Source organism: Cottoperca gobio, chromosome 6 (assembly GCF_900634415.1).
Source record: "Cottoperca gobio chromosome 6, fCotGob3.1, whole genome shotgun sequence".
NCBI lineage: Eukaryota > Metazoa > Chordata > Actinopteri > Perciformes > Bovichtidae > Cottoperca > Cottoperca gobio.
The window spans coordinates 13,899,225-13,922,015 of NC_041360.1; the positions used below are offsets into that span (position 1 = coordinate 13,899,225).

The window sequence follows — 22,791 nt, forward strand, 5'->3', positions numbered from 1 at the left end:
CACTCAAGAAAACACACACACACACACACACGCACACACACACACACACACACACACACACACACACACACACACACACACACACACACACATACACACACACAGAGACACACACCTAAGCTAATCATTCTCTCCACTTTGCCTGGCAGATAAATATTAATGAGGATTACTATGTTACTGCAGTACACCCACGGGAAAACCAGAGACTGCACCTCTCCCTCTCCCTCTCTCTCTCTCTCTCTCTCTTTCTAACCCTTTCCCGCTCTGTTTCTTTGTCACTCATACACACACCCACACACTCGCCCCCCCACACACACACAGACCCATACACTCCTACAACATCTTCAAGAAAGTCTTTACCATTTAAAAACATTTTTACAACAGAAATTATTTATTTTTCTGCCCAACTCTCCTTTCTATTCCTCTTATTCTGTCACCACGGGATTCACACACAGACTTCGACAGCACACACACACAAACTATGAATAAACCCCTTCATGTAAGTGAGTCACAGACAGTGCCTCCGTTCTCACTGAGTCGTGTTATCTCTGTCTAACAAAGAGCACAGATTGTGCTGGGATATTTAAGGAACATTTCGGGGTCTCCACATCCTGTTTGGGGGAAGATGGAATCCGATGGAATCCGACAGACTCCTTCCCAGCAACCCACACTCGTCTTTTTTTGCTTTTCTCTGCTCTGTCTCTCTTTCTTAAAAGGATTCCACACAGAAGGAGAGATAGTGAAGCAATCCTTCTGAGCTCTGCATGAATGTGGCAGAGGATGGGAACACACACACACACACATCCATCCACTGGGGATGTTTTGGCAGAGGACGGAGGAGTCCACTCTCACCATAGCTACCCTGCAAGAAAACTGTCTCCATAGAGAAAACACATTATCAGCAGCTCACTGCCTTCTTCAGCCTTCACTCACAGTCAATAGGCGATCATCTCTGCATTGTTTGATCGTACTCTGTTCAGATTTACTTTGAACTTGTACGCAGCTGTGCGGGTTGATTTTGGATGGGAAATAAAAGACAGAAAAAAATAAATCATAGCAGAGAGTGATGAAAGAGGCAGAGTGGGAGTCTCCCATGTGCTCCCCCCTTTCCTCTTTTCCTCAAAAAACATTCTTCCTTGTGAGCTGCCTTGGGGAGAAAAGGGGGGTCCCCTTTCAGACCAAACAGGGTGTGGTGCAAGAGGGGCCTTCAGGAGCCTTTAGCTCCAGCTATTCCCACCTCTTTCTTTCTTTCTTCCCCTCTTTCCCCTTTTCTTTGTCTCTTTAATTGGACAGACTGACCACAACTCTCTCACCTACAGTCCTGGGGGCAGGTTGAGATCCCGGTGAATCAATACTGTAGTGAGGCAGAGCGGAGCTGCAGGGGGAACAACAGAGGGTTGATAAAAGGAAACTAAACAGGAACTCATTTTGAATGTTGTTCCTTCGGTGTCCACATCAACTCCGCAGCAGCTCAAATGAATCCTGACTCTAATGTCGAGACAATTTGATCAGCCTGATGAGAAACAAGTATCAACCTGACCCACAGAATGCCAGAGTCCAGTGCTGACCTTCTCTGTGATTGGTGCAGATGCGGTGTTTTAAAGGTAACAAGGATCGATTAGTATTCCTGCCTCACCACCTGCCTGGCAGCTTCTCGCTTTCAGGCCTTAAATTACAGTCATTCTTTTGTGTGTTTGCATTCTTATTCTGCTCATGAACGTGTGTTTAAAACATATGCATGTGTCTCTACGTGTGTGTGTGCCTGTGTGAACTCCTCTGACAGTGATCCACCCCTCCTACCTTTAAACCCCTCGCTCCCCCGTGGTGCCCCTGACAACAACATGTTTCCTTGGAGAGCGATTTAACCTCCTCCAATCTGAAATGTTTTTTGTCTGTTTAGAGCCCCCCACACACACACACAAACACACATGCACGCATGTCTCGCTCTTTCTCGTCTTCTCTTTGTTTGTTGTTTTTGTTCTTAATTTCACAGAAAAGAGCTGAGCAGCTTAATATGATAGCAGGACACCAAAAGAGGAGGATAATCCTAATTCAGGCCCTCACAGAGGTAATCTAAACAGTAAACATCCCTAAAAGAAACGGTCAACACCAACTGTGCAATTTATTATCATCATATTATACTGTAAACTTCTAGTGTTTTTTGAGTCCTTCTGTCCTATTTTGTCCAGGCTGATACATTTCTTTTATGTGTTGCCACTTTTACTCTCTCTAAACTGTTGTAATGAAAGGTATGCAAGAGCCAAAAAAAAGGAGGAATGAGGGGGAAAGAAGCATGACAGGTCTAGCTACGAAGAAAGGATTCTGAGCTACGATCACGAGGAGTAGAAGGGGGGAACGGGTTATAGAAGAGAAAGTGATTCATAGAGAAAAAGGAGAGTAATCAAGTTTGCCTCTTCTCCTATTGTTCTGGAGTTAACGAGGCACGTTTTGTTAAGATGTGTCATAGCTGTTGACCGTGAACAAAGACGCTCTATGTTCTCCCTGTAGATATTACTCAATTAACTGTGATAGGAACCCACATCCATCAGAAACCACTGACAGAGACGTGAGGCGATTCATCTGCATTAGATGAGTGACAGGGCACAGATGAGAAGGTGGTCCCCCCTTTTTTGCACTCTGGAGGATCCATTTTTGAAAATATTTCTCAAACAACTTAACGAATGCTAATGGTTTTGGAGAAAAGTGTATAGCCAGTGGCGATGCACACCTACACATCTCTGCATGTTCACTGGGAAATGCTGAATCACATAAAAAGAAATTAAGCTTAAGTGTGAAAAATGCATTTAGCTGGATCTAAGCTCGCAGCAATAAACATTTCCTCTACAACGCTCTACTCTGCTCAGTCAGCTGCTTATAAATACAGATTTTTATGAATATTTCTTCTGTATGCTGTTACACTTCTATGCAGCTCACGCACTTACATAAGGTGGAGATTGGATGATAAAACAATGAGTTATCTAACATGACAAGTCGGGGCAGGACAAAGCTGCAGCTGTGCGTAGAAGTGAAAGTATTTTCAGTGGCTCAGCGAGGACATTGGCAGGTAAAGCCATAACCCAACAGACAGTCAACCTTTACATAGCCTCGAGGGAAACCGGTCGATCACTGAGGAGAAGTATCACGCAGTCTGACGATTTAAATTCTCTTTTCAAAAACATCTTTGTCGATGGTTTGATGGATAACTATTTCGAAAATCTGAAGCATTCACTGCCTCCCACAGCAAGCCGATGAGCATCCATCTATTCAGTCATTTTTCCAGTACACGGTACAATAATGCGAGTGAGTGTATGTAAATCACAATAAGTAATCCCCCTTCAGCCTGTCTGCACACAGCTGGTTGCAAGGAGAATGGGAGGAGAGAGAGAGACAGAGAGAGAGAGAGAGAGAGAGAGAGAGAGAGAGAGAGAGAGAGAGAGACCTCCCTTCATTCCTGTGTGAGAAAATCTGCTTTTCTCCATTAATTAAGGTGACTGTGTGTGTGTGTGTGTGTGTGTGTGTGTGTGTGTGTGTGTGTGTGTGTGTGTGTGTGTGTGTGTGTGTGTACAGGAACCAGCCAATCAACCAGTAGCAATTACTTCTCTGAAAAGGACAGTGAATATTCAGTTCCTCCCAATCAAGCAGTATTACGACAACCAGCCAGTTAGATCACAGTTGTTCAGTTCTCCAGCCGCTACAGAATTGATGACACACGACCTGAAGTCTTTGGATAATGAGACCTGAAAGCATCAGAACACATTTGAAGACGTCTCAAGATGCTTACTTCAGCACAAACATTTACCAGGTTGTGCTATATGCGTTTCTGTGTGAGGAGATGTGAAGGTTATAGTAGTTATTGTTGAGTTGAATCAGAGTGGGAATATGTCCGGGCTTATTAAAGTGGAAGCTGTTTTCATCCAATATATAGAAGCCATACTGTATAATTTATGATGCACAGTACAGTATGTGTGCTTGTGCGTAATACTGTATCCTCAGTGTACACTCTCAATCAGAGAGAGAACTACAAAGAGATCAGCGATTCCCAGAAGTCACACTCACTCAAAGAGGCGTGTTAATGAAACTACAGTCACATCACAAGTAGGGAAGACTGAGATTTTCAAAAAGGGAGATTAAATTCAATTCTGTACGATCCAATAGGCACTTTATAATATTTGGGCAAGCAGTTTGGATGAGCCGTAAACCCAGCAGGCTCATCACCTGCACACGCACTCTACTTAAATCTGATTCACTTAATACGGCCGTATTTACAACATGAAAGAGTTTTGACGTGCATCACAGAATGAATGCAACACAAATACACTCACAGCTGCAAACTTGAGTCCTACTTCCTTTGTCCACACACACACACACACACACACACACACACACACACACGCGCAGCTTTCTCGTGGTGTAAACAACTCGGTGGAAGAGCAAAAGAGGTGAATCACCTGGCAGGTTACAGCCTGTCGATACACCTGACATAAAGGTTAACTTTGCAACACACATTCCACGTCTTGAGCTTAACTGGAAAACTATTATCTTCTGCTTTTAGTCCACACCCACTAGATTTACACAAACACATAAACTCTAAAGCTTCTGATGCCTGGCAGACCAACTGATTCCCAATGTGTGTGAAAAGCCTGGGCAGGAGGGGATCCTGCACTGCACGCTGAAGACAAGGCTATGTGTGGCTTTTCTTGATAAAAGGAAGCTAACTAGTGTCTCAAGTCAGTTCAATTCCGTTGACAGTGACGGGCAAACGAGCTGCACTCAAAGCCAGCTCTCCCACGGTGAGACTTCCCCTGTAACCTTGAAAACCGAGGACTGCAGTGAAATACATTAGCAGTGACAGAGACAGACTGAGCTCTGGAAAGATTGACAGACTCGGATTGACAGGAAGAGAGACACAGAGAAGTATTGTCCACTGTGGAGATTAAAAGCTTTGCTCTTGACTTGCCTTCCACCAATTCAAATCTAATACCGCCCCCTGGATTAGCCAAGAATCTTTTTAAATCCCATTTACACACACACACAGACACACACACACACACACACACACACACACACACACACACACACACACGCAAGACACGGCCACAGAGAAGAGGGAGACACAAAGTCAGAGAAGAAGGAAGAAAGTGTGATAGAGGAATTGAGGGAAGCTTGGGTCTTACCCTCTCTCCACTGTTCCTTCGTAGAGTCCCCACCGGCAGTTTAAGCATCAGCCGGCGGGTTCTCCCAGGCGTCATCACTCCCTGGACCCCCATAGTACGCTCCAGAGTGTGTGTGTCCGTAGGTGTGCGAGCATGTGTGCAGGTTTGTGAGGTGGGTGTCCTCGCCTTCCCGTCCAGCCTGGCTGCCGGCTTTCACGCGAGCTTGGCGCGTGGGTGTGTATGAGGAAAGACGTGTGATGTAAGTGAATGTGTGTGTGTATGTGTGTGTAGCAGCCCCACACCAGTCCTATGTGCCTCTCTCTGCTTCTAATTCCCACTTCCCATTCTGCTCCTCTTAGCTACGCTCCACTCTGCCGCTCAGGAGGTGAATGAGTGTGTGAGAGTGTGTGAGAGGGAGAGGGAGCGCGCTTTGTCTCTCCTCTCTCTTCTCCTCTCTCTTCTCCGGCTCTGGCAGCTCCCCCTCCCTGCCTCCCACACTCCTTCAGTTGGGGGCTTAACCAGGTCACTGGATTAATGTGACGTTACGGCTGTTATTAGCATACGCGCTTGTGTCACGTGATCCAATAATAATTGTGTGTGAGCATATATACCCCCACCATACACACACACACACACACACACACGCACACAGCCCTTACAGGGGATCACATATGGAACCTCAAAAGGAATATGGGATGTTTTGCCATCTGGTAGGGAGATTATCTTTGAAATCCCACATCCAGATTTCTCTCTCTCTAGCATAAAAAGGGGGAATACACACGCACACACACCCTTGCAGTCAAGCACGCACAATACTCATGCATGCAAATATTGACCATCTTATCACTTGGTTCATCGTCTGCATGCAGAAAAGTATGGAAATTGGTCTGAATTTTTTTCCACACAAAGCTGTGACATTGGTAGACTTTTAGCTGCGAGGCTCCAGCAGAGATCTTTTATCATGATGGCTTCAACCACACAGAGCTGAGTCAGTCCTCTCTGTTTCCACCACGGTGGTCTTTACATGTCCATTAAAGCTATTGGACTCATGAGTTAAAGCTGCACCTAGTGACTTACTGTCATATTCTCATCAATACTGAACTGTCAGCTGATTAACTTAAGTGGATCAACACACATGCACACATACATATGTAGGCGTACGCACATATGCACACATGCATGTAGAGTAGGTTCACGCTTATAACAGCTAACATCTGGAATAGGTCAGCTAGCTATCGAAAGCCAGCAGCACTGTATTATAACCAGCATGATTTAGCCTAGTTATCACAGTTATGAGGTGATTGGATGCTGGGTCATAGGATATACAATCTGATTAAAGCCAACAGTCAAAATGAGCAACCAAACAAGCCTATTCCATCCCCCATATCATTGCTTTATGGCTTCAGTGCCATGATACTACTGTATATGTCACACTTACACACACACACACACACACACACACACACACACACACACACACACACACACACACACACACACACACACACACACACACACACACACACACACACACACACACACACACACACTCAAAACACATGCATTGTGCTAAAGCTGTGTGACAAGCATACAGGAGAAAAAACATCTGCAGTGGTAATCCCCAGTAAGCATTATTTATTCAATACCCTGGCCCACATCAGTGTGTGAGTGACTGCGGCCTACATGAGAAATATCAGGAGGCTATTCATAAACTTAGTTTGCAGACATCCAGGTCTTGCAGATGTCAGCCTGGAGGAATTGAAAAGGGAACCAAAAAGATCCTCAATTCATTTGTCATTGCACTGTCCCCGGTACTTTGTGTGATGTGTGCGTCTGATGTTAATTCAGATCGGGATGACAGAGATTAACAGCCACTGCTGATTCAGGAGACAAAACCTCGCTGCTTTTATATGGAGCTCGTATGACACCTTGACAGGGAGTTGACAATACACTGTCTAATTGAACAGTTTAAGTATGGTTTGTGTTCGTTTGTTCTCCTCCGCAGCTCTTTTGGGGTTTTTCTTTTACATTTGAGATTTTTTTTGAATTCCACTGCCTCAATCCAGTGAGGTGATAAACCCTCGTCTTGACAGGAGGAAAAGAAGGAAAAATAAATAAATAAGTAAACATGTTACTATTCTTGATGCCTTGGGCTAGATACACAATGACCCATTTCAGTCAACAAGCATGCAGAAACAAAAGGCAAATGGGATTTGCAAACTGCATACATAATAAGGCATAAACTCCAAAAATCACTTCACTGTGCTGGATCGGTTCACACCAGCTGTCCTCAAAATGAACTAACCACTATTAATACATTTCCAACAAATCTGCATACAAGGAGAGAGAGAGAGAGAGAGAGAGAGAGAGAGAGAGAGAGAGAGGAGAGAGAGAGAGAGAGAGAGAGAGAGAGAGAGAGAGAGAGAGAAGAGATAGAAAAGAAGGAGAGAAGATCACTACCTGGTTATGAGAGATGCTAATGACAGAGGCGCAAACAAAGTGTCTGGAGTGTCTGGGTTTTATTCTACTGTGTGTTTGTGTCTGCTAAGTCTTTGTTCGTATAGCTGTAATAATACGAAGCAATGGTTCTCAATTGTAGACTCCTGGCATCTTTACACATTAATTTACCCAGATAAGCCAGCCAGTCTCTGCCCACGGCAGTCTGACTCATCCCTATGGTCCTGCTCCTCACTGTGTGTGTGTGTGTGTGTGTGTGTACATGTGTGTGTGTTTGTGTGGGTGTGTTTATGGAAATGCCCTCTAGCTGGACTCTCTCCCCATCCCAGGCAGCGAGGGAGGGGGTTGAATGTTTATGTTCCAAGACTCCACAAATTACAAAGGATTGAGTTACAGCGCCATTGCACAGAAGCACGGATAAACGGTTATGTAGCGAAACAATACCACCCTGATAGCGTAATTCAATTCATTTCTCACCGTTTGCTTCTGTCTGTGCTTCTAAGTGTATGCTAGTGTTGTCTTTCTCTATCTTATGAGAGTGAGATGAGCAGAAAGCGGGGCCTCCCACCCTTCATCAGGCCAGAACCAATTATACTGACTTCTCCACAGGGGAGCATCCAGTTCAATTATCATCCCCTCAGCAGTGTCTGTGTAAGAAGGCCTGGGAAACACTTGTACATGCTCAGAGAGGTAACAGAGAGGCTGAGAGATGTTTTAGGAAACTGGGACATTTGTGTGACTCATTGTGAAAACTAGGCCGTATTTATATTTCGGAGAGATTTGGTGGAACACGGGGACAGGTTGTCCTGGACAAACCGTGTTGCTGAGCACAACATCTGCTCAACCCGCTGTGAGGTGACTGTGTGTGTGTGTGTATGTGTGTGCACATACTGCCTATCTGCCTGTGTGTGTCTTTCAATATGATTAAAATTTCAGCCAGTGGCACCAAAGGAATGTAGGAACTGTAAAAAAAATAATAATCCCCTCCATCTTTTAATGTACTCTGTTTATAACCTTGGTGCGTAGAGATTTCCTCGAGAAAAGTAACTGTATCTTTGCCCACATTCAGACTCAAACACTGCTATTATGCAGTCATTCATGCCTTAATGGAATTAGAATTTATCATTCCAAAGGGCCAATCAGCAGTCTATTATGAGGGCAGCGGCAGACTTGAATGGGGCGCTAGATGAATACCCCAGTGAATACCGTAGGAGGCTTCTGAATAATCACCCAAGTCTATTGGAAAGCTTCTGCATGTGCTGAGCCACTCAACATCAGAATCTGGACCATGCATGCAATATAAATTGGATGGTGAATGACAATAGCTGATTCATTTATGGATGTGCACATAAATACATTTTTGATTGTCTTTTCTGTGTTTATTCCAGTGATTCTACAGTCAAAGTGAAGACTAATGAGGCAAGACAATGAGACACATCTGATTGCTAAATCTGACGATATCATTCAAATTGCATTGATATTATGGAGGGAACTAATAACACATAATGTGTTACTCTTATTCTATATGTTGTATGAAAAGACCAAGACTAACGAGTATTGTCCGTGTAGCCAAACCCTGATATAGCTTGTTTTTCTGTGCCTTGGACCAAAACCCGTGAGTCACACCATTGCACTGGATGACCTGCTCCTTCAGTACAGTGAACATGGGCACACTGAATGTTTGAGTATTGTTTTCCTAAAAAGCAGACTTCCTGGCTAGGAAATAACTTATAAACAGCATAATAGTGAATCTTCAGGTATGAATAAAAAGGCCTCGGGGCTGAATGCCAAAGATAGGGTAGGGAATTCAGTAAGTATTAATAGACAGACTAACCATTGTTGGTTTTGCATTTTTTATTGGATTTGTTGACATTAACATAAAGAACACATCAGGCGTATAGCCTTAAACAAAATCAGACGGATGGGTATACAACAGCATTTCACATAACCACAATGTCCCCAGTTAGATTCTGCTTGGGGACCTTTGTTGCATACCCCCCCCCTCTCCCCTTGTTTTCCTATCTGCCTCTACTGTCTAGAATCAAGTAAAGAATTAAATCATTTAAAAAATAGGATAAGAAGGGTAAGGTTGCAGAGAATAAGGCTTTGAGATTTCTCAAAAGTTATGTCTTGGTCCTGAAAGGACTTGACACTGTGACTCCAGCCTTATATCGATCAATACCAGCATCAGATTAATGTAGACGGGATGACAACTGTTTTGTGGAGAGAGAGGCAAGCAGGCGAGAGAATGATGTAGAGGCGGAGAGGAGAGAGAGACAGGCGTAGCTAGAGAGGGAGGGAGGGAGGGAGAAAGAACTTGCTATAATTGAACAATATTGTCACTGCTGGATAGAGGACACAACCATTATATAACATAATGGTCACACATACACCCAGTCAATAGCCTCTATCTGAAACAACCCATCTACAACAGCACAGTCAAAAGAGTCAAAAGTCAAAAGAGTACAAGCTCTTGCTGTCAGTAAGTCACAGTGTTCGTGCTCCTGGCAGGCTCTCAGAGGCCTTTTGTGGCAGACCAGCTCTCCCAAGGATAGGAACTACTGCTTTATAGCTGCTGGAAAGAGAGCAGACAGTGCTGGAAAAAAAGCTGAGAAAAACAGTGCAGCTGTGACGGAAACAATCCCATCCAGCTGAGATCTTCCTCTGTCAGAGGAGGCGAGGGGGATGGAGGAGAAAACGAGGGATCTGGGAGGAAGAAGAGTGAGAGAGAGGATGCGTAGCTCTGCCTCCAGGCCTGCATCATTGGGGGAGATGGTGTTGGGAGAGAGGACTGGGGGGCGGCGGGGGGGGGGGGGGGCTGGAGACGTTTCTGGGGTGCACGAGGAGGAGATTCAATTAAACTACACTCGGATGGAATGCATTTTTAATCACGTCGCCTCATTTCCTTACGTGACTGTCAGCCTTTGTGCGAGACTGTGAGGCAGCCTCTGAAAGAAGAGCTGCCATGTCGCTCTCTCTCTCTCTCTCTCTTGCTCTCTCTCTCTCTGTCTGTCTCTGTCTGTCCTTCGCAGCTCAGCTCAGCGGACCAGCATCACAATACACACAAGCTTTGGCAGGAGCTGATATGGTGCCACAAAAGCTGCCAGAAAAGAAATCCAATCACCAGATATCTTATTCATGTCAAAGGGTCTTGTCACTATGTCCGTTACTATGTGAATGACACTACAAATGTCATGTAAATCAAGTTATATAGTAACACAGATGAATTGCTTTATTCAATACGTTCCTTGCCTTTGTAACAATGGCAGTGTACTAAGCTACGAGCTGATTTTAACAGCGTTGATGGGTTTCGTCACTATATTTCTCTGAATTCTGAGCTGCTATGCTCGACTTTGTAATCATGTCGTGTGCAGTCATGTGCTTTAAATCTATGATAGTGGTCTCGAACGCAGAGAAAATAAAAGTGTTGACCTGAAAAATCTACAAATGACTCTGGCTTCGACTCCGGCTTCCTGTGAGCAATCAAGGCAACATAATAGTGACCTCCTTTTCTTGTAGTAAAAGGTTGTAATGGAACTTTGTCTCCTCGGATACTCTCAGCTTTCCTGAATCATTCATAAGCACTGCCGTGTTATGAAAATAGCTGTGCACCCTTGAACATAGCTGCGCACTCAGCTACTGCTTCAAGCCAATGAGCATCATAGATAGGGCTCCGGAGGTCAAAGAGGCACTGTCATTATTCTAATGACCCTATTATTCCTCTAACGACCCCTGTCTTTACTCACTGCTAGTTTAATTTAACATACAGAAATGTTTTTTGTAACATTTTTGTAACACTCAAGCACACAAAATGTTTTCAGTAATATAAGATGCCTGATCCATGACACATGAAGTCTGCTGCTGGTAAGCCTTCCCATAAAAGTATTTAATTCACCCTGCCTTCATTTGATGGTTCACTGAAATAGGCTTCTTCTTAGCTCATGTCTGCATGTCTTAAACATTTGTGTGTGTGTGCGTGTGTACGTGTGTGTGTGTGTACATGTGCATTTGGATGTGCACGTCCATAACCATATGCACGCTCAGTAAACAAGCAGCCTGGAAAGGGTGCAGACGATTTGAATATTTCTCATTTGCGTATGCAAAGTGGCCAGATAACCCTCTGTTTTCTAGCCTCTTCCAGCAATTAGAGAAATAAATAAATAAGCAGTCTAATTAGGATGCTGAGAGGAAATGTAGAGGAAGGAAGCGTTTTCCTGACTCCTGTATTTCCATCCCACATGCAGTGCATGAATAATCCAAATCCTGTTCTGGCCATAAACACTAATCTTTATTGCTTCAGTCATAAATCATCTATTGGATATATGAAAATGACCAAATCTCCAAAATAGGTCGATGGATTGAGGAAGCATATATTCGCATGTTAGTGACATTGATGCCCGGCGGCAGTGGAGTGGGTACCGATAGTGTTCATTGGAAGCACAGTATATATCAGGAAAGTACAGATTACTGTTTCCTCGAACAGATGCCCGTGCCTGTAAACAATGTTAAAGGGAAACAGCAGCTTAACGACCAAACTCATTACCGCAGCCGGCAGATCAAAGCAACCAGGGATTGTGAAGTCGTATTTACAATGTGTGTGTGTGTGTGTGTGTGTGTGTGTGTGTGTGTGTCTGCAGAGGTAGACTGCATATTGTATCTAAATGTGTGTGTGAGTGCATGTTTGAGGGATGCAGTGTGGAGCAGTTTTTCATTCCCGCAGCCCGAATGCTTTGGAAACCACAGGGGCCTGAGTAATCTACCACTAACCAAGCGTCACAGGCAATAGAAACCTGATGATCAAATCCATCAAACATTCCTTCTCATTCCTCTTTCATCCCTTATTTCCTCATTCTCAATCCTCACTTCCTTCTCTTGGATATTTCATGCCTTGATAATCAAAAGATTGATGGCAACATGTAGACAAATATGAAGGCTGCTGACCACAGAAAGCATAAATAAATCCAGTACACTTTGGAGTTGGATGAAAGTTCCTCACATGCTGAGTTAACATTCCCAAAGTCTTAACTCAGTGGACTAACCCTGTCTTGAGTCATGCATTGGCCATGCAGTCCAGCTTACATTCCTGGTCAGCCAGATTATTAACTAAATCTCCCTGTGCAGAGTTTGACGTTTAATCACCACATTTTTTTTTTGTGGCAATTAATGGGAGAGCATCTGGAAAGAGACGGAAACATATGTTGGCCATCGGTCTCCAACTGCAATGATGTACCGGAGGGGTCAACCAGATGAAACACCGAAGAGAAGACAGAGGAATAGTGAGGAAAGACGAATGCATTAACAAATTAACAAATTAATAAATTAACATTTATGACAGATATGGCAACTACTGTGATTTTAAATTAACTTAAAAACAAAAAGTGGGAAAACTTACAAAAACATCCATAAGCATGTGCTCCAGGGTCACCTCCAAGTCCTCGAGTCGCGTTGAAAGAGTCATCCTTCAGCTGATCCAAAACAAATGCCGCCGAAAATAATAAAGATTTTTCAACAAAATGAAAGACCCAAACTCTGACTCCACTTCTTTTCCTCTCTGTTATTATGGGATACTGACAGATGACTTACATGAGGTAGTTAAGCCATGTCAGTCATTTAACATCCCAATTCTGCAAATGTTTGTACCATGACAGCTTCTAATAGTCCAGCATAATTTGTCCGCATTCTCCTCTCATTCTCCATCCAAGAAAGCTTCCCAAACAACCAGTTGTAGTCCAAATCTGATAAACAAACACATCTATCTCCACCAGACTTGGCTCGGAAAACCGTCTGGATTCCGGTTAGTGTTCCAAATGTTTCCAAAAAGAGCGTGGGAGTCCCCTCAAAGAGCTTCGATCGCTCCTTTGAGCAACCTGTGGCTGCTGATGAGGATTTGTGACAGACTAGAGCCTTGTAGTCCCTTCTCCAGTTCTGAGCTATGATCCATGGGTGAGATAAAGACACTGACAACTCCCTGGCAGAGGGTGGGACTCACTGTTCTTAGGATGCACAGAGAAGGAAGAAGAAGAAGCATAAGCTAATAGTCAAAGAAGCGACTACTATGTGATGAAGTCATACATCTGTTTAATTTCTTCTTTTTTTTATATCTTTCTATCTCACATTCTCTAAGTTGTTTGAACAGGACATCTCCTCCCTCTTTTTCCACTTTCTCTCTCTCTCTCTTTTTTTCTCTGTGCCCTTTCAGGTCTCTGTCCACAGTGGACGTCTTTGTGTGGAGGGAGAGCCTGGGGCAGTTGATGCCCAGTTCTGGGTGCTCTTGACTGGGGTCATCCTCTCTCACACTGGGCTCCTCATCAATGGGCCTTTGTAGGGGCCTCATTAAGGCCTGGCCCTGGATGTTGAGGCTCCAATAGACACACAGGGCGAAGACAACAGCAATATGGCCTGGATCTATGACTGGAATCTTATGTAACAGTGATGGGGAGGGGTGGGTGAGGGTTGCAGAGGACAGGGCATGTGGGGTAGGGGGCTGATTGGGAAGGAGAGGGTGGGAGGGAAGATAAGGGAGAATAGCATAGAGGAAAGATTCAGTGAGGGAAGAAGGGAAGCAGAAGAAAAGAGTGGAAGCAGGGGGACCAAGGATGCTGGGACGCTCCATGGAGAGGGGTTGTTTTTGTTTTTCTGGCAAACGCTGGAGGAATGTACTCTTTGTGTTAACCAGACTTACAGAAAGAAAGAAACTGAGTCAGACAGCAGGGGGTTAGGGTGAGAGTGAGTTGAGCTGGGCTGCACCAACAAACAGGATATGATTGAACACAGTAACAAGCTGTGGATTGGGCAAAAATTTAATTCCCCTACTGACGATATTGCTTTAAGAAAAACAATTATATATGAAATGATATATCAAAACAAAGCTGAAGCGAGAGACGCACATAGATATAAATCATATCTGTAGACTGGAGACGCACATGTTGCAATACCAAGGCAAGAAGGGGCAGCACTACGATGGAATAACATTGCGTCAAGTTATTTTACGCTTGTTGTCTACTGATATCTACTGTTTTATTGATGTATGTAGGCCTAAAAATGAAGCAGTCTCACTAGATTTATTAAAAGCTATCACTGCTGGCTGTGCATTGGAATGAACATGTGTGTGTACATGTCGAAGCATCCTCCATGCAGAAATAAACACATACCAGAATCTAGTCCTGGGGGAGCGGATCGTCACAAGTCAGTAGTGTCGCCGTGAGTCCAGCCGTGAAAGCTGAGGCAGCAACACCCGATCATCGTCATTCTCTCTGACAGATTTAAATAAATAAATAAATAAATAATCGCCAAATATGGCATAATTGAATATGGTTTAACAATTATCTCGTCATATTGCCCAAGCCTAATTTACATTCTCCAAAGTAACAACGTTACTGGGGGGAAATCAGGTTAGTGCAGGAAACCTGACCATGCAACTCATCAGATGACGTTTCTATCACTGCTGGCGTGAAACCAGTAAGAGAGAACGCTTTTGACACGGACAATATCCTGTTATGTGCTACATGGTTCTTGAGGTTTTGTATTTTTCCTTATTTTTTTTACCAGAGCATTGTGACTGTTGTGACTGATAGCGGGGTCAAAGGACAGGCTCTGATGGTCACACCTCCTCCTTTGTTAAATCGATCCCCTTCCCTCATTTGGTTTACATTTACTCTCTCTCTCTCTCTCTCTCTCTCTCTCTCTCTCTCTCTCTCTCTCTCTCTCTGACACATTCCTCTCAATCTGAACTCTTCCTCCTTTCCTCCTCCTGCCCTCTTCCTTAACCACACACACACACACACACACACACACACACACACACACACACACACACGCACACACACGCACACACACACACACCCTATTACACATCCCTGGGTGTTAAAATACACAGATCCATCAGTTATTTGTTGCCCTCAGGAGGCCTCCCTGTCTTCCCAAAGTCGCTCCCAATGCTGCCTGCTGTGAATATGTAACAACCCACCATTAATAACTCAGAAATATCCCTCTAATTCTCATCTGCATGCCGCTCATGCATTATAAATACCCTCCTGCATGGAAGAGATGGACAGTATATGGCCACTAAGACTTGTGAATTAGGTGGCATGTTGAGTGTCGTGTCGAGAGTGGCAGGTAGCCTATCTAGACCAGCATTCGTCATTAGTGAGGAGCTTAGCCCCCAACAGAGAGGCGACACAGGACAGCATGTCCCAGTGCGACTCCTTGGTTACTGCTAGGGTTAAAACCCAGATTTCAGTGTGTAATCCAGTGTGTATGTGTGTGTGTGTGTATGTGTGTGTATGTGTGTGTGTGTGTATGTGTGTAAGTGTGTGTGTGTATGTGCGACGGCGAGTGAAGGTATTGGAATGAATCGTCGGTGCAATGTTTACAACGGTCATCACAGAGCGAGCTGAATATCACCTCGCCTCTTTGCATAATACACAGAAGCAAACAACCCATTATGTTCCATCACACACATACAAGAAGCTCTCATGTGTCTACAAATGCACAAACACATTTCTGTGTGATTCACACAAAAGGGGGAGTTTGAACAGCCAAGCTACTGTTTCTGCAAAGATTTATTTGATTATAAAGATGGCATTAACGAGAATACCCTGTGAACACCGCAACATGAACATATCATGCACTCATGAATAAATAAGAACTATTGCATAGATTTTCAGATAGATATAAAAGCATAATGAAATGGTCATCATCATCAACTTCATTACATCCAACAGTACCTCAAGATGAAACGCACTGAAGCAGTTTAAATTGGAGGAATTACTCCATTTGTCTCCACCACCGGGTTCCTCGTGGAAGTTGACTGTCCCAGTAATCCAGTAAGCAGCGAGAACGCCAGAGTGTTGTCTCCAGCAGCAGCGAGAACTGTGCATCACAAAACTGGCCTGAACAAACCGCTCCGATTCTGATTGATAGTAGAAGCTCCGAGGACACTTTTTGTCTTCAATTCCAATTTTGAAAAAGAGTGCAGAGTGTGTGTCTGTGTGAGCGCCATTGATTGTGATGTCCACCCGGCTTGGGACACAGGGATATGTGCTAATCAAACTCTGGGCAATCTTCCAAGTGGTTTGAGGTTTGCGCTCACACACACTCACACACACAAAAATAGTATCTATTCCAGACATGTTGATAAAGCCTCTTAAGCACCTGTTTGCAGCTAACTGTCTAAATGGTTTACTGCTAGTCTTATACACTGGACAAGTAGGTGTTAAAGTCTGCAGAGAAAGGAACACACACTGCACCTCATCTGCTCATGTGTCCGGCCAAATGATCTCAAATGGTTTCATTAACTCAATCTATGTCATACTGTGAGTTTATTATCCTTCAGTTGCATTGTTCTATCCCCACCACTGTGCCTGTTAGCGTTATAACATATCTTTGTTTAATGTCTGTTTCTGTCTTTCAGTAGTTTTATCTTTGTGCTGTCAGTTCTTCGTCTCCATTAATTTCTGTTTTGTGCCTCGAGTGACAGCAAGTGCAGATACTGTAAAGGGATTTTGCTGAGTCATTCTCTGCAGCATTTCCAGTTAGTAATCCACCCCAAATCTGTGTGTGTGTGTGTGTGTGTGTGTGTGTGTGTGTGTGTGTGTGTGTGTGTGTGTGTGTGTGTGTGTGTGGGGGGGGGGGGCTTTCTAGAAAGGCCTGTGAGGGGAGAGGGGCAGGTGCACTCCACTATCTTATGTCATTCTTGCTGCAGTGAAAGTCACCTTGGATTTTAGTAAGCCCACTCATACTCAGAACAAATGTTCTTTGAAATATTGGAGTAGAAATAGAATACCTGATATGCAGGGGGATCAAAAGTCATTCATAAAACAAACACACACATTTCACCTTTCCTAACTTGGTCGTATCCTTTGCTTCTGTCTTCCCTGTCCTACATACGAGTGAGTGTGTGTCTGAGAGGCACTGAGCAGACAGAATGCGACAGAGGCATATTTTAGAGGCTGGTTGTATGAAGGCGCTGCATTGAGTCACGCTCCAGCATTTTCTGCCCCAGTAAACTTAGCCCACTTTACCCAGTGCCGAGGACGCTTCCCAGCCAACGCCAGGCACAGAAATATACACAGATAGAAGCGCGTACTCACCAACACCGTTAAGTGGATACAAAAACATTGTTTCCCTGACACTGATTTAACAATTAACACTCTGGTAAGTAGGCATGCACGTCTGCCAGCGAGTCTGCACAACTTTTATGAATTACTCTAGCGTGCAAGCAGCACACTCACATCAACTTAGGATCAAGACATGCACGTGAGCCAAAGTCCACACACGATTAGGAACTGATTTGTAGCAGCGTGAGCGTTAAATGTTTGATGATATGGCTACATATTTAATCTTTACAGGCCAGATCATGAGGGGAAATGGGTTATACATGATCGTAGTCACAGGGGAGAATACTGGGATACTGGGAAAAGGGGGAAACATGGGTTAACGTGTGTGTGTGTGTGTGTGTGTGTGTGTGTGTGTGTGTGTGTGTGTGTGTGTGTGTCAGGAATATTTGCATTATCGATTAATCAGTTAATTATATTTCTGCTTAATCGTCAGATCTATTAAATGTCAGAATATTTGTTTGAAATGCCCACAGCTTCCCACAGATCAAAGTGACGTCATCAAATTGCTTCTTTTGTTCAAAGAAAATCCAAAACTCCAAGATATTGTTTTTACAATGAACTAAAATATCTAAAATATCATATCTGAGAACCTGCATCCAGTGAATTCATTGTTAAGTGAATGTCCAAACTGTCCTAACAAATGTTGATTCATTTTTCACTGCTGAAAACACATACACTAATGTAAGTTTTCCTGCTCTCCTCACACTCTTCCCAAAGAGTTTTTATTCCTCAGACCTTTACGTAAGACTCATTGGTCCACACGCAGGACGCAGCTGTGCTTATAACCCTTGTAAACCTCTCAGCCCCTCGTAACTACACAACTCTCCTTCTTTATAGACAATGAATCACTATGATCCCTCAGACATGCACACCACAAACTAGTGTGCGCACAAACAAAGGCAAAGTACAACGAGGATACACCTGTGCACACCGTTCGACACAAACACACACACACACACACACACACACACACACACACACACACACACACACACACACACACATAAACACACACACATGCATTTCCTTGTTCTTCTAATGAGCCAACATGACCTACTCATTCTATAACCCACAACACACATGCATGCCTTCTCCCAGGAGTGCAGTAACCCAAGCCAGACTGTGCGAGCTCCGCCTCTTGCTGCAAGCATGGGTCTGAGCTGCTTGTTACTGTACAGATGGGCCCTACACCTCTGACAGGTGCACCGCTGCCATGCAAACCAATGCCAAACACTGGTCAAATGACTCAGGCAGATTGTCTTTTGTTAACGTTCAGAGGAGGAGGAGCAGGAGAGCCCTTGGGGCTCAGGGAAAGACAGGCGTAATTTGAGGAGATCTCCACCTTCTCCTGACATTACTCCAGGCCATCCCTCTCATCATTATGAAAGTAAAATGTTGAGTCACAGCAGCGCAGTTTATCAAGGTATTGATTGGCAGCTACTAATCTGCATGTCATTTAGGACTCATATCTAAAATGGATGGTATCGAAGAAGGAACCAGAGAGGGAGTGGGTTCACAGAGGTCGGGGGGGGGGGGGGGGCAGACTGACCCCCTGGGGCTACAGCCTCCACTGGAGTCCCCTGCTAGACATACCCGTCACGCCCCACCCTTCTCCTGTCTTTGTCCTTGATACACCTCCTCACCTCCACAGCAGTCAGAAGTGAAGCTGTGCTGTGACAGGCAGGGCTTGATCAGTTCCAGGTTTCACTCCCAGCCAAGGTCCTGTCCCTTGGTATTTACCACTTATTTACATTCAGCCCACATCATCGCCATGGGAACTGAGGAGCAGCTGAAGCTACGAAAGAGAAGAGAAGCAGGAAAGAGCTAAAGATTGGGCACATGAAAAATGAAGGACTGTGAGAAGAGGGGGAGGATTTATTGGGGGGTAAATCCTATGTAATAGCCCCTCCAGTAGACAGCAGGGGTAATGGGACGGCCACTCGGTCACTGACAAAACTCATTATTAATCAAGTGCAGTCTCTAACATATGCTTCCCTCCTTCCATCTCTTTGTCCCTCGCTGTCCTCCCCTTACTCCTTCTTGTCATTTTCTCTCTCTTGATTTCACTTGCTTTCCCTGCTCTTTGTCTTTCGACCGCTCATTGTCCCCCTCTTGGACAGCAGGAGGAGCAGGATGGAGTCATTAATTATATACATAACCATTCCCTGGTCACCTCACACACCCACACACACACACACACACACACACATTCACTCTCCTCCTTCCCCACCTGGTCTCCTCCACAAGCCCTTGTGTCTCTGAGAAAGCTGTTATGACGGACGAGAGGAAATGTGGAGTTGTCCAATAAAGCTGGGTGTTTATTGGGGCCAAACGGCCAGCGCGGACACACACAGCAGCAGAGCAGCAGACCACTGCACATTAGGGCTGAAAGTCTCACCTTATTGGCTCCATACATCAGACAGGACATAGCAATTAGGAGGCTGTTTGCTTCTGACAACCGCAAGTCTTAAGCAATGTCAGTAGTTTTTCCTCACCAGTGCTGACCTTCTCAATACTTACTTACTGCTGTGGTAGGATCGGTCTACACTTTACTGAAGGAGCTACAGGAAGTACGGACACCACTTCCAATATGGTGCTAAGAGGGATTGCTCTTCTTCAGTTAATGAAACTCAACTGGACTTCCAAGTGCTTAGGCTTATGATTTAGGGAAGCCTTGGGCTGGGCAAGGGGAATCCCATCACACAGCGCACTCTGGTGGTCATAGTATGAAGCGCAGAAACAAGGCAACAAGGTGAGAAGCTCTGGTAAATGGGTTAGGGGTGGATGAAATAACAGAAACAGCATGTGAAAAGGGACTTAGGATTTAAAACACATCTACAGAGACTGCCAGGGAAGCCAAGTGACGCCTGGTTGCATGTGCAGTGATACAGTAACAGTCTCATAAGATATCAGACAGTTACATTAACATTTAACATTGTTAAACAGGAACAGTGGGTGCAAGTTCACACAGAGACAGGAGAGTTGCACACTGGTTACAACAGAATTGGATCAGTGCCCATGGGAAACCTTTGCCTCACTATAAACCACGTTATGATTAAGAAAGGTGTTTTTCTGCTGTAGCACTATTATTATGAAACTGCTTGTATTCTATTGTAATTAACGAACATCCGACTGCACCCACCACAGGACTTGTAGGACAATATTCCACGTGAGATTGACGGTGTACCAAATGAAAGGGGTCTGCCTCCTTTTAATTATATGCTTTATATTTATGGGATTATTAGTCACTTGCTTAGTTTTGTTTGAGCCATACACAAGTGTAGACATGTAGCTTAAAATATCCTGAATGTGGGAAAATGTGAGCGTTGTCCACACATCAGCAAGAATAATTATCACTTTGCCAGAATCCCAACGTGAGATTGATGCAATGCATGTAGGAAATTTGCAACAGTATTTACCAAATGCCATTTTTGTAGCTCTTGTTGATAATGAACATACCTGCAATTCTAAGAAAACGTTTTTTTAAAGGAAGCGTATAATTAAGTCATTTCCCAATTTATGAGACACACACATTGTCTGATAAATACACTTTATAAATTACTACATTTTAAATCAGGTATGTCAGACAACTTGCAATAGTGCATGTACAAACAGAGAACAGAGCAAAAAACAACAGCTGTTGCCCAAAGCCAGACACATACAATCACAAACACCTCTAGACATATATTAATGGCCTTAACTGCAATGGCAGATGCTTACATCTGTTCAGAATAAAACAAACACATGCACACACACACACACACACACACACACACACACACACACACACACACACACACACACACACACACACACACACACACACACAAACAAACACACACACACAGGGGTGAGTTATAAATCTGACACACGTCACATTTAATTGTTCTAACAAGCAGTGATGAGAGCATCGAGGGTCAGCAAGACACTTAGGATGATGTAAGTATTCCTTGGAGGAAGGATGAGCATCAATCTGGCAACCTTGATTTCATATTTGGGTTTAATTCAGCGTAATGGCATCTGTCTACACATGGGAGAAGGGTGGTAATAGGATACCTGGCAACCGCTGCAGAGTGTCTATGAAACGCAAAGTACTACCTACACTCTGGTGATGAAGCAAGACAGAGTGTAAGCTTGGAATTATAAACAATCAATAGTGTGATTCCCCACACCAGTTGAAGTATATTTGAATAAATGGCCCCCCAATATGTGCACTGAAATACACACACTCTTTGCAAGCAGTCCCTTAGTGTTGGCCTAGAAATACATATTTATTAAAAGCATGTTCTCCTGCTGATTGTTCTCTCTGAGAGGCACCAATAAGATCACTAAAGCCAGATGGGATTGGTAAACTGCCAATGGTGTCATGGACTACTGCTGCCGAAACTACTGGCTCTAAAGAATCACCTCCCCCCTCCACGTCCTATCATCCTGGCACCTTCAACCATCACCGTCTCTCATTCTATCACAGCCCTCATCCTATCTATTTATCTATCCATCTATCCTGTCTTTCCATCCATCCATCCATCCATCCTGCCTGCAGCTCTGAACCTGCTAGCGCCAGCCTTGATGCTGGGAGGCTGACAGGCTTACATCAATAAGGCTGTGTAGTGGCAGCATATGGGTCCATATGTCTGGAGCTGTACATGTAGATGTTATGGAGCATGCAAATTGACCAGTGTGCATCCATGTGTTTGTTGGTATGCACTTTTCGTGTGTGCATCTGTATGTATATACGGGTGAAAGTGTGCAATGTCTTTGTATCCTTGAGCAGTGTTGTATGTAAGTCATGAATTAGACATCAGCGTGGTAGAGCATAAAAAGTGCAAATGTAAAATCTATGCATGGTCTGAACTTTAAACTGAAATGACTAAAGAAACTAAAGACACAAATGAAAGATGTAGAATAAGAGCTGTAAATTCTGTAACACGATGGTCTGTCACAAAATGTTCCACTGTTATCGCTGTTTCTTCTACTATCCTCATGGACTGAACAAATATTCTAGAAGGACAAAGGACTAAATACTGCTTTTTTATGGTCACTGAGAAAGTACCTGTTTGAAA

General features: G+C 44.0%; 1 protein-coding gene across 3 annotated transcripts in view; it reads right to left on the reverse strand.

Annotated features, from left to right (window-relative positions):
* Positions 1 to 22,791, reverse strand: part of frmd4a (FERM domain containing 4A) — a 101,708-nt gene that overhangs the window by 52,887 nt on the left and 26,030 nt on the right. Inside the window, exon 1 of one of the 3 annotated variants that reach the window (XM_029433537.1) lies at positions 5,175 to 5,503. The exons of the other annotated variants lie outside the window; for them this stretch is intronic. Coding sequence (XP_029289397.1) covers positions 5,175 to 5,267 — 93 coding nt within the window. The 5' untranslated portion in view covers positions 5,268 to 5,503. Of the gene's footprint in view, positions 1 to 5,174; positions 5,504 to 22,791 lie in introns of those variants that run through there. 3 annotated transcript variants of the gene reach the window in all.